The sequence below is a fragment of the Bombina bombina genome, chromosome 5, assembly GCF_027579735.1.
Source record: "Bombina bombina isolate aBomBom1 chromosome 5, aBomBom1.pri, whole genome shotgun sequence".
NCBI classification, from domain to species: domain Eukaryota; kingdom Metazoa; phylum Chordata; class Amphibia; order Anura; family Bombinatoridae; genus Bombina; species Bombina bombina.
The window spans coordinates 845,167,484-845,180,956 of NC_069503.1; the positions used below are offsets into that span (position 1 = coordinate 845,167,484).

At 38.6% G+C, this 13,473-nt stretch overlaps 1 protein-coding gene across 2 annotated transcripts in view; it reads left to right on the forward strand.

Annotated features, from left to right (window-relative positions):
- Positions 1 to 13,473, forward strand: part of RMC1 (regulator of MON1-CCZ1) — a 177,121-nt gene that overhangs the window by 126,036 nt on the left and 37,612 nt on the right. For both annotated transcript variants that reach the window (XM_053714977.1, XM_053714976.1), the window contains exons 12-14: positions 1,152 to 1,205; positions 2,415 to 2,543; positions 2,623 to 2,729. In XM_053714977.1, coding sequence (XP_053570952.1) covers positions 1,152 to 1,205; positions 2,415 to 2,543; positions 2,623 to 2,729 — 290 coding nt within the window. The remainder of the gene's footprint in view (positions 1 to 1,151; positions 1,206 to 2,414; positions 2,544 to 2,622; positions 2,730 to 13,473) is intronic.

A 13,473-nucleotide genomic window follows, 5' to 3' on the forward strand; every position in this document is an offset into this window, starting at 1 on the left:
GATGGCTATTTCCTCGGCTCGAAGAGTCTCTGAGTTATCTGCCTTACATTGTGATTCTCCTTATCTGATTTTCCATTCAGACAAGGTAGTTCTGCGTACTAAACCTGGGTTTTTACCTAAGGTAGTTTCTAACAGGAATATCAATCAGGAGATTGTTGTTCCATCATTATGTCCTAATCCTTCTTCAAAGAAGGAACGACTTTTACATAATCTGGACGTAGTCCTTGCCCTGAAGTTCTATTTACAGGCAACTAAAGATTTTCGTCAAACTTCTTCCCTGTTTGTCGTGTACTCTGGACAGAGGAGAGGTCAAAAAGCTTCGGCAACCTCTCTCTCCTTTTGGCTTCGTAGCATAATACGTTTAGCCTATGAGACTGCTGGACAGCAGCCCCCTGAAAGAATTACTGCTCATTCCACTAGAGCTGTGGCTTCCACCTGGGCCTTTAAGAATGAGGCCTCTGTTGAACAGATTTGCAAGGCTGCAACTTGGTCTTCGCTTCATACTTTTTCCAAATTTTACAAATTTGATACTTTTGCTTCTTCGGAGGCTGTTTTGGGGAGAAAGGTTCTACAGGCAGTGGTTCCTTCCGTTTAAGTTCCTGCCTTGTCCCTCCCATCATCCGTGTACTTTAGCTTTGGTATTGGTATCCCATAAGTAATGGATGATCCGTGGACTGAATACACTTAACAAGAGAAAACATAATTTATGCTTACCTGATAAATTTATTTCTCTTGTAGTGTATTCAGTCCACGGCCCGCCCTGTCTTTTTTTAAGGCAGATCTAAATTTTATTTGAAACTCCAGTCACCACTGCTCCCTATGGTTTCTCCTTGTCTTGTTTCGGTCGAATGACTGGCTATGACGTGGAGGGGAGGAGCTATATAGCAGCTCTGCTTGGGTGATCCTCTTGCAACTTCCTGTTGGGAAGGGAATATATCCCATAAGTAATGGATGATCCGTGGACTGAATACACTTCAAGAGAAATAAATTTATCAGGTAAGCATAAATTATGTTTTTTTAATCCAAATGAGTTTAATTATACTGTAATTTCTCTTTAATAAAATAAAACTTGGAGACCATACAGTGTATGAGTGTATAAAATATTGAATTAGCGCCAACTGTGACATCAGGCACCTTTCCTTAACAAGCAGATTCTTCTTCTTGGATTGTCTTTCAGCCAGACATCATCATCAGTGCTAGTGAGGGTAAGTCCAACATGGTTTTGTTTTTACTCTAGGGCAGCAACTGTAAATCACTAGTGTGAGTAGGAAGATAGACGATACCTTCTATAATTTATGAGAAACGGTTTAAAGTTAAAATACACAGCTCACTCATCAGAGATATAGATATATATGCCATCATACATATAATTTAATATGCAGGTTACATCACCTGAAAAAGCTCTCACATTACAGCTATTAAAACCCAGCCCAATCAGGTTGGACTTGCAAGATCATTTATCACAGCAACATGTCGGCTGGCTGTCATGGAAACGTTTAGAAACATAGAATTCGACTGTAGAACCAAGAGCCCTGTCAAGTCTACCCATATTACATGTTACTGTTTTCTTAGAAAAGCCTTATGCATATCCCAGGCATTTTTAAATTATTTTACAGTCCCTCTGTTTAACACATCCATTTAAAGTTTATTCCACGAATCCACCACCCTTTCTGTAAAAAATGCTTTGTCACATTTTTCCTGAATCCGATGGCTTCTAATTTAAGTTTGTGACCCCTTGATTTTGTGTGTGTATGTATATATGTGTGTGACTTATTTAGATCAAGGGGGCTTTCTTTGTATGTTTTATTTTAGACCATGTACCATTTTAGTAGCCCTCCTTTGGAGAGTTTCTAGTTTAATTTATATTGTTCTGTAGATATGGTCTCCAGAACTGTACACAGTATTCCAGGTGAGGCCTAACTAATAATCTGTAAAGTGGCATAAGATCCTTGTTGTTTCTTTTACTAATACCTCTCCCAATGCAACCAAGTGTTTGACTGGCCTTACTGGCTTCACTGCTGGTTGTCTACTGAATTTTAAATTATCTGAAATAATAATTCTTGAGTCCCGTTTCTCTTTAGTTACAGTCGGTAATGTACCATTGAGACTATATTGGTAATCATTTCTGGCTCTACCGTGTTTGGTCAGGCTGCTAGTTTTAAGAAAAGTCACGTCCTGCTAAAGTGTGTACAACTGAGAATGTGGCTTTTAGCTGCTCTGCATAAGACCCTTTTTTCATGTCATCATGTGATGTGTGTTCTATATTTCCATAAATTTTATTTACATACTGTGCGCGTGTGTTTTAATAACTAAATACAGTGTGTTTGCTTTTTATTTATATATTATATGATCATTTAAGAAATGTTTTTGTAGCTCCTTAGACAATCACTATCATAACTTATATTGTGTTCCAGGTTATCTCTGGCATCTACGCATTAAGCTTCAGCCTATAGTACATTTGCTTCCTGATAAGGGAAAACTGATGGATTTTCTTCTACAACGAAGGGACTGCAAGTCTGTAATTTTATCAGTGTGCTCTCAAAGTAAGTTGCTAGTATAGCGTATGTATCAAGCAATCACTGGAGAGGAATACTATACAATATACTTCCACTTGTTTTGCAGTGCTAAGTGAAGCCGACAGACAGTCATTACCTGTTATTGCCACAGTGTTTGACAAACTTAGCAGTGAATATAAGAGATACTTGGACGCTGAGCACAGCTATACTTTGGTAAGTTTTGCAGTGTATTCTGGATTCAGAAGGACAATAAAAATTAAAAAAACTGATGCAGTAAACAAATTAAAGGTACAATACATGTTATATAAGAGCTTGGTGTAATATAATCTCCATAACCAGAAATATGTAATACATCACATAGGGATCCACTGTGTATACTGTAGAGACCCGCGACAGATTGAGTAAAGCGTGAGCGCATTGCTAAGTGAGCAGTTGCCTTCACTTTGCATGAACCACTTGCTGCTAAGTAAAATAAAAAAAAAAAAAAAAAAAGCTGGGGGCACCAGCCGATCGTATTTGGAAACTTCCATGCGGTTTAAAAAGCATCCTAGAGAAGGTCAAAATTGAAATATGCATTAAAGGAATAGTTTAGTCAAAATTTAAACTTTCATGATTCAGATAGAGCATGCAATTTGAAGCAACTTTCAAATTTACTCCTATTATAACATTTTCTTTGTTCTCTTGCTATCTATATTTGAAAAAGCAAGAATGTAAGCATAGGAGCCAGCCCATTTTTGGTTCAGAACCTGGATAGAACTTTCTGATTGGTGTCTAAATGTAGCCACCAATCAGCAAGCACTACCCAGGTGCTGAATCAAAATGATACAGAGAACAAAGAAAAAAGGAGTAAAACAGAAAGTTGCTTAAAATTGCATGCTCTATCTGAATCATGAAAGTTTAATTTTGATTAGACTATTCCGTTAATGTATTTCTACTTGAATTAGAAGCATTTTTGCAATATACCTCCATTACTAAAAATGCTTCTAGTAAAGGTTATTACTCAGAGAGCTGGCGATGTTGTGTAGTGTCAGTGACAACTTAAATTGTGTCATACAAGCCACTGCTGACTCTGAGAAAGTCTGTTGTTTAAATGCAGGAGCATGGGGCACTCGCAGCATATGTGCGTATGATGCTGAAACTGTAATAACTTTTACTAGAACCATTTTTGTTAATGAAAGAATACTGTAAAAATGCTTGTATTTGAAATCTAATGCACCCATGCAGATTTCAATGTTTCCCTTTTAAAGGACCATTAAACACAATAGAATTGTATAATAACAAGTGCTCTGAGTCATGGTGTTGACTTTAGTGTCCCTTTAATGAGGTATAACCTTTTACTGCCCCTGAGGATTGTATTGCAGCAAACGTTTAAGGTTTACTGTCCCTTTAACCATATAATTTTACTAATCTTATAATGGTATGTATATAGGATAAGTGAGAAAATGCAGAATTAACTCCCTTTTTTTATTTACGATGAGTCACTAGTACAATTACTGTGATCTGGAAATGTGTTTTCATATTTACACTCGATGGCACAGCATCCTAGTAGTAATATTTCATTTTTAGTTTAAAGGGATAGGTTAAAAAATAAATGGGCATGGACGCACTTCAATGTGCAATAGAAGCATTTTTGTAATATAATTTCATTAGCAAAAATGCTTCTAGTAAAAGCTATCACTGTTTTTCTACATATCCTGTGAGGGCCTGTGCACCAGTATTCAAACACCACACCTTCTCAGTCAGCAGGGGCTTGTATGGCACAAAGTAATGCACACCCCTGCCAGCTCTCTGAGCATATGGTGGTTAAATACTGCTGCTCACACAATATGTGCATATTATTATCTATAATAACTTTTACTAGAAGCATTTTTGCTGATGAAAGTATATTGTAAAATTGTTTATTTCAAAATTAAATGCACCCGCGCACGTTTTAATTATTGACCTTTCTATCCCTTTGTAGTTTTTGTTTATAATTATACGACCTTTGCAATGCAATTTGTGCCTGCTTTTCCTCTAATTTAATCCTGAAAATTGTAGTTTCTCCTACATTGGTGTATCCGGTCCACGGCTTCATCCTTACTTGTGGGATATTCTCTTCCCCTACAGGAAGTGGCAAAGAGAGCACACAGCAGAGCTGTCTATATAGCTCCCCTCAGGCTCCGCCCCCCAGTCATTCTCTTTGCCGCTCTGAACAAGTAGCATCTCCACGGGGGTGGTAAAGAGTATGTGGCTGCAACTGACTGCTTGGAGATTGAACGCTTGATTCTAGCTAAACGTGGGTTTTCAGAATCAGTTATAGATACTCTGATCCAGGCTAGAAAGCCTGTCACCAGGAAAATTTACCATAAGATATGGCGGAAATATCTTTGCTGGTGCGAATCCAAGGGTTACTCATGGAGTAAGATTAGGATTCCAAGGATACTATCTTTTCTCCAAGAAGGATTGGAGAAAGGTCTGTCAACTAGTTCTTTTAAGGGACAGATATCTGCTCTGTCTGTTTGGTTACACAAGCGTCTGGCAGCCATGCCAGATATTCAGGGTTTGTACAGGCTTTAGTCAGAATCAAGCCTGTCTACAGACCTGTGGCTCCTCCATGGAGTCTAAATTTAGTTCTTTCAGTTCTTCAAGGGGTTCTGTTTGAACCTCTACATTCCATAGATATTAAGTTACTATCTTGGAAAGTTTTTGTTTTTTGTAGCTTTTTCTTCTGCTAGAAGAGTTTCTGAATTGTCTGCTTTGCAGTGTAATTCACCCTATCTGGTGTTTCATACAGATAAGGTCATTTTATGTACCAAACCTGGTTTCTTTCATGTAATTAGCAAGAGTCCATGAGCTAGTGACGTATGGGATATACATTCCTACCAGGAGGGGCAAAGTTTCCCAAACCTCAAAATGCCTACAAATACACCCCTCACCACACCCACAAATCAGTTTTACAAACGTTGCCTCCTATGGAGGTGGTGAAGTAAGTTTGTGCTAGATTCTACGTTGATATGCGCTCCGCAGCAGGTTGGAGCCCGGTTTTCCTCTCAGCGTGCAGTGAATGTCAGAGGGATGTGAGGAGAGTATTGCCTGTTTGAATTCAATGATCTCCTTCTACGGGGTCTATTTCATAGGTTCTCTGTTATCGGTCGTAGAGATTCATCTCTTACCTCCCTTTTCAGATCAACGATATACTCTTATATATATATATATATATATATATATACCTTTACCTCTGCTGATTTTCGTTTCAGTACTGGTTTGGCTTTCTACAAACATGTAGATGAGTGTCCTGGGGTAAGTAAGTCTTATTTTCTGTGACACTCTAAGCTATGGTTGGGCACTTTTTTAATAAAGTTCTAAATATATGTATTCAAACATTTATTTGCCTTGACTCAGGATGTTCAACATTCCTTATTTTCAGACAGTCGGTTTCATATTTGGGATAATGCACTTGAATCAATTATTTTTCTTACCTTAAAAATTTGACTTTTTTCCCTGTGGGCTGTTAGGCTCGCGGGGGCTGAAAATGCTTCATTTTATTGCGTCATTCTTGGCGCGGACTTTTTTGGCGCAAAAAATCTTTTCTGTTTCCGGCGTCATACGTGTTGCCGGAAGTTGCGTCATTTTTGACGTTCTTTTGCGCCAAAAATGTTGGCGTTCCGGACGTGGAGTCATTTTTGGCGCCAAAAGCATTTAGGCGCCGAATAATGTGGGCGTCTTATTTGGCGCTACAAAAAAATATGGGCGTCGCTTTTGTCTCCACATTATTTAAGTCTCATTTTTCTTTGCCTCTGGTTGCTAGAAGCTTGTTCCTTGGCATTTTTTCCCATTCCTGAAACTGTCATTTAAGGAATTTGATCAATTTTGCTTTATATGTTGTTTTTTCTCTTACATATTGCAAGATGTCTCACGTTGCATCTGAGTCAGAAGATACTTCAGGAAAATCGCTGTCTGGTGCTGGAACTACCAAAGCTAAGTGTATCTGCTGTAAACTTTTGGTAGCTGTTCCTCCAGCTGTTGTTTGTATTAATTGTCATGACAAACTTGTTAATGCAGATAATATTTCCTTTAGTAATGTACCATTACCTGTTGCAGTTCCATCAACATCTAATGTTCAGAATGTTCCTGATAACATAAGAGATTTTGTTTCTGAATCCATCAAGAAGGCTATGTCTGTTATTCCTCCTTCTAGTAAACATAAAAAATCTTTTAAAACTTCTCTTTATACAGATGAATTTTTAAATGAACATCATCATTCTGATTCTAATGACTCTTCTGGTTCAGAGGATTCTGTCTCAGAGGTTGATGCTGATGAATCTTCATATTTATTTAAAATGGAATTTATTCGTTCTTTACTTAAAGAAGTACTAATTGCTTTAGAAATTGAGGATTATGGTCCTCTTGATACTAAATCTAAACGTTTAGATAAGGTCTTTAAATCTCCTGTGGTTATTCCAGAAGTTTTTCCTGTTCCTGGTGCTATTTCTGAAGTAATTTCCAGAGAATGGAATAATTTGGGTAATTCATTTACTCCTTCTAAACGTTTTAAGCAATTATATCCTGTGCCGTCTGACAGATTAGAATTTTGGGACAAAATCCCTAAAGTTGATGGGGCTATTTCTACCCTTGCTAAACGTACTACTATTCCTACGTCAGATGGTACTTCCTTTAAGGATCCTTTAGATAGGAAAATTGAATCCTTTCTAAGAAAAGCTTATCTGTGTTCAGGTAATCTTCTTAGACCTGCTATATCATTGGCTGATGTTGCTGCAGCTTCAACTTTTTGGTTGGAAACTTTAGCGCAACAAGTAACAGATCATGATTCTCATAATATTATTATTCTTCTTCAACATGCTAATAATTTTATCTGTGATGCCATTTTTGATATTATCAGAGTTGATGTCAGGTTTATGTCTCTAGCTATTTTAGCTAGAAGAGCTTTATGGCTTAAAACTTGGAATGCTGATATGTCTTCTAAATCGACTCTACTTTCCATTTCTTTCCAGGGTAACAAATTATTTGGTTCTCAGTTGGATTCTATTATCTCAACTGTTAGTGGTGGGAAAGGAACTTTTTTACCACAGGATAAAAAATCTAAGGGTAAAAACAGGGCTAATAATCGTTTTCGTTCCTTTCGTTTCAACAAAGAACAAAAACCTGATCCTTCATCCTCAGGAGCAGTTTCAGTTTGGAAACCATCTCCAGTCTGGAATAAATCCAAGCCTTCTAGAAAAGCAAAGCCAGCTTCTAAGTCCACATGAAGGTGCGGCCCTCATTCCAGCTCAGCTGGTAGGGGGCAGGTTACGTTTTTTCAAAGAAATTTGGATCAATTCTGTTCACAATCTTTGGATTCAGAACATTGTTTCAGAAGGGTACAGAATTGGTTTCAAGATAAGACCTCCTGCAAAGAGATTTTTTCTTTCCCGTGTCCCAGTAAATCCAGTGAAAGCTCAAGCATTTCTGAAATGTGTTTCAGATCTAGAGTTGGCTGGAGTAATTATGCCAGTTCCAGTTCTGGAACAGGGGCTGGGGTTTTATTCGAATCTCTTCATTGTACCAAAGAAGGAGAATTCCTTCAGACCAGTTCTGGATCTAAAAATATTGAATCGTTATGTAAGGATACCAACGTTCAAAATGGTAACTGTAAGGACTATCTTGCCTTTTGCTCAACAAGGGCATTATATGTCCACAATAGATTTACAGGATGCATATCTGCATATTCCAATTCATCCAGATCATTATCAGTTCCTGAGATTCTCTTTTCTGGACAAGCATTACCAGTTTGTGGCTCTGCCGTTTGGCCTAGCTACAGCTCCAAGAATTTTTACAAAGGTTCTCGGTGCCCTTCTGTCTGTAATCAGAGAACAGGGTATTGTGGTATGTCCTTATTTGGACGATATCTTGGTACTTGCTCAGTCTTTACATTTAGCAGAATCTCATACGAATCAACTTGTGTTGTTTCTTCAAGATCATGGTTGGAGGATCAATTCACTAAAAAGTTAATTGATTCCTCAGACAAGGGTAACCTTTCTGGGTTTTCAGATAGATTCAGTGTCCATGACTCTGTCTTTGACAGACAAGAGACGTCTAAAATTGATTTCAGCTTGTCGAAACCTTCAGTCACAATCATTCCCTTCGGTAGCCTTATGCATGGAAATTCTAGGTCTTATGACTGCTGCATCGGACGCGATCCCCTTTGCTCGTTTTCACATGCGACCTCTTCAGCTCTGTATGCTGAATCAATGGTGCAGGGATTACACAAAGATATCTCAATTAATATCTTTAAAACCGATTGTACGACACTCTCTAACGTGGTGGACAGATCACCATCGTTTAATTCAGGGGGCTTCTTTTGTTCTTCCGACCTGGACTGTAATTTCAACAGATGCAAGTCTTACAGGTTGGGGAGCTGTGTGGGGATCTCTGACGGCACAAGGAGTTTGGGAATCTCAGGAGGTGAGATTACCGATCAATATTTTGGAACTCCGTGCAATTTTCAGAGCTCTTCAGTCTTGGCCTCTTCTGAAGAGAGAATCGTTCATTTGTTTTCAGACAGACAATGTCACAACTGTGGCATACATCAATCATCAAGGAGGGACTCACCGTCCTCTGGCTATGAAAGAAGTATCTCGAATTCTGGTTTGGGCGGAATCCAGCTCCTGTCTAATCTCTGCGGTTCATATCCCAGGTATAGACAATTGGGAAGCGGATTATCTCAGTCGCCAAACGTTGCATCCGGGCGAATGGTCTCTTCACCCAGAGGTATTTCTTCAGATTGTTCAAATGTGGGAGCTTCCAGAAATAGATCTGATGGCGTCTCATCTAAACAAGAAACTTCCCAGGTATCTGTCCAGATCCCGGGATCCTCAGGCGGAAGCAGTGGATGCATTATCACTTCCTTGGAAGTATCATCCTGCCTATATCTTTCCGCCTCTAGTTCTTCTTCCAAGAGTAATCTCCAAGATTCTGAAGGAATGCTCGTTTGTTCTGCTGGTAGCTCCGGCATGGCCTCACAGGTTTTGGTATGCAGATCTTGTCCGGATGGCCTCTTGCCATCCGTGGACTCTTCCGCTAAGACCAGACCTTCTGTCGCAAGGTCCTTTTTTCCATCAGGATCTCAAATCCTTAAATTTAAAGGTATGGAGATTGAACGCTTGATTCTTGGTCAAAGAGGTTTCTCTGACTCTGTGATTAATACTATGTTACAGGCTCGTAAATCTGTATCTAGAGAGATATATTATAGAGTCTGGAAGACTTATATTTCTTGGTGTCTTTCTCATCATTTTTCTTGGCATTCTTTTAGAATTCCGAGAATTTTACAGTTTCTTCAGGATGGTTTAGATAAAGGTTTATCCGCAAGTTCTTTGAAAGGACAAATCTCTGCTCTTTCTGTTCTTTTTCACAGAAAGATTGCTAATCTTCCTGATATTCATTGTTTTGTACAAGCTTTGGTTCGTATAAAACCTGTCATTAAGTCAATTTCTCCTCCTTGGAGTTTGAATTTGGTTTTGGGGGCTCTTCAAGCTCCTCCTTTTGAACCCATGCATTCATTGGACATTAAATTACTTTCTTGGAAAGTTTTGTTCCTTTTCGCGATCTCTTCTGCCAGAAGAGTCTCTGAATTATCTGCTCTTTCTTGTGAGTCTCCTTTTCTGATTTTTCATCCGGATAAGGCGGTGTTGCGAACTTCTTTTGAATTTTTACCTAAGGTTGTGAATTCCAACAACATTAGTAGAGAAATTGTGGTTCCCTCATTATGTCCTAATCCTAAGAATTCTAAGGAGAAATCGTTGAATTCTTTGGATGTTGTTAGAGCTTTGAAATATTATGTTGAAGCTACTAAGTCTTTCCGAAAGACTTCTAGTCTATTTGTTATCTTTTCCGGTTCTAGAAAAGGCCAGAAAGCTTCTGCCATTTCTTTGGCATCTTGGTTGAAATCTTTAATTCATCATGCCTATGTCGAGTCGGGTAAAACTCGGCCTCAAAGGATTACAGCTCATTCTACTAGGTCAGTTTCTACTTCCTGGGCGTTTAGGAATGAAGCATCGGTTGATCAGATTTGCAAAGCAGCAACTTGGTCCTCTTTGCATACTTTTACTAAATTCTACCATTTTGATGTATTTTCTTCTTCTGAAGCAGTTTTTGGTAGAAAAGTACTTCAGGCAGCGGTTTCAGTTTGAATCTTCTGTTTATGTTTTTCATTAAACTTTATTTTGGGTGTGGATTATTTTCAGCAGGAATTGGCTGTCTTTATTTTATCCCTCCCTTTCTAGTGACTCTTGCGTGGAAAGATCCACATCTTGGGTAGTCATTATCCCATACGTCACTAGCTCATGGACTCTTGCTAATTACATGAAAGAAAACATAATTTATGTAAGAACTTACCTGATAAATTCATTTCTTTCATATTAGCAAGAGTCCATGAGGCCTGCCCTTTTTTGTGGTGGTTATGATTTTTTTTGTATAAAGCACAATTATTTCAATTCCTTATTTTATATGCTTTCGCACTTTTTTCTTATCACCCCACTTCTTGGCTATTCGTTAAACTGATTTGTGGGTGTGGTGAGGGGTGTATTTGTAGGCATTTTGAGGTTTGGGAAACTTTGCCCCTCCTGGTAGGAATGTATATCCCATACTTCACTAGCTCATGGACTCTTGCTAATATGAAAGAAATGAATTTATCAGGTAAGTTCTTACATAAATTATGTTTTTCTTCCAAAAGTGGTTTCCAATAAGAATATCAACCAGGAAATAGTTGTTCCGTCTCTGTGTCCTAATCCAGTTTCTAACAAGGAACGTCTGTTACACCATCTTGATGGGGTTCGTGCTTTAAAGTTTTATCTAAAAGCAACTAAAGACTTCAGACAAACATCGTCCTTGTTTGTCGTCTATTCTGGCAAGAGGAGAAGTCAAAAGGCGACTGCGACCTCTCTGTCTTTCTGGCTGAAAAGCATCATCCGGTTGGCTTATGAGACTGCTGGAAGGCAGCCTCCTGAACGAATTACAGCTCACTCTACTAGAGCTGTGGCTTCCACATGGGCTTCCAAGAATGAGGCTTCTGTTGAACAGATTTGTAAGGCAGCGACTTGGTCTTCACTGCATACGTTTGCCAAATTTTACAAATTCATTACTTTTGCTTCTTCGGAGGCTGTTTTTGGGAGAAAGGTTTTGCAAGCAGTGGTGCCTTCCGTTTAGGTTACCTGACTTGTGCCCTCCCTTCATCCGTGTCCTAGAGCTTTGGTATTGGTTCCCACAAGTAAGGATGAAGCCGTGGACCGGATACACCAATGTAGGAGAAAACAGAATTTATGTTTACCTGATAAATTTCTTTCTCCTACGGTGTATCCGGTCCACGGCCCGCCCTGGCATTTTGGTCAGGTTTAAATTTATTTTTTGTAAACTACAGTCACCACTGCACCCTATGGTTCTCCTTTTTCTCCTAACCGTCGGTCGAATGACTGGGGGGCGGAGCCTGAGGGGAGCTATATAGACAGCTCTGCTGTGTGCTCTCTTTGCCACTTCCTGTAGGGGAAGAGAATATCCCACAAGTAAGGATGAAGCCGTTGACCGGATACACCGTAGGAGAAAGAAATTTATCAGGTAAACATAAATTCTGTTTTTTGCACTGTTGCATGGAATTCAGAACACTGAATCTACTACGTTTCACAATAACTGCCTGATTATTGCTTATGTATAGCTGTTTTAAAGGGACATACAACTCAACATTTTTTCTTTCATGATTCAGATAGAACATATAATTGTAAAGCACTTAAACAATTTACTTATATTATCAAATGTCCTTTGTATTCTTGTTATCCTTTGTTGAAAAGCAGGAAGGTAAATTCAGGTCTGCACACGTGTCTGCAGCTCTATATGGCAGCAGTTCTGCAACAATGTTATACATTAGCAAGGGCACTAGATGGCAGCATTATTTCCTGTCATGTAGTGCTCCAGCCATGTGCATGCTACCTATGTAGATATCTACTCAACAATGAATAGCATGAGAACGATGCAAATTTGATTATAGACGTTAACTGGAAACTTATTAAAAATGGTAATCTCTATTTGAATCATGAAAGAAAAAAATTAGGTTTCATTTAAATTGACCACAGCAATGGAGAAATGATAAACAATTGATCTGATTCTGGTCTGCAAAACAATACAACTTTTGCAAACAAAATGACCGTTTTTACTGCTTATAGAACAATAATTTTGTATACAAATCATTACATGTTCGTCTCTGATGCATAAGTAAAAAGGTGACTTGTTTGTTCTGCTCAGTACCAGCTGCATCTGGATCATAGAGATCAGAGCTCTTCACTGATATGTTGCTCTTAGAATGAAAATTGAGCGCAATGGTGCGAAACTGTTAATTTGCAACATTTTAAAAAAAGTACAACAATAAGAAGCCCTGTGTACCCCAGTTTGTTATCATTGGTCTAATCCTGTGTTCCTATTAGTGTATGGGTCAGTAGTAGTCTGCATGCTGCCCACAAACATTTACATACAGTACTTTATTGTAATCTGAAAGGGACATGAAACCCACACACTTTCTTTCATGATTCAGATAGAGCATGTAGCAGAGTGTACTTCTATTATCAGATGTGCTTAATTCTCTTGATATCCTTTAGTTGAAGGAGCAGCAATGCACCACTAGCAGCTAGCTGAAACATTGAGCCAATGACAAGAAGCAGAGGCATTTATGTGCAGCCACCAATTGGATAGCTTTCAGTACTGCATTACTGCTCTTAAACCTACCTAGGTATGCTGTACAACACAGGATAACATGAGAACTGAGCAAATTAGATAATAAAAATGAATTGGAAAGTTGTATAGAATTTCATGCCCTGAGTCATGAGTTTAATTGTAAAACTTTATTGTGCCTTTTAAATTTCCAGGCTGTTTCTGATTGTCACCCTATTGTACCACTACATTTTACACTGCTTTGTCCCCAGTCCTGAGACCTTATATT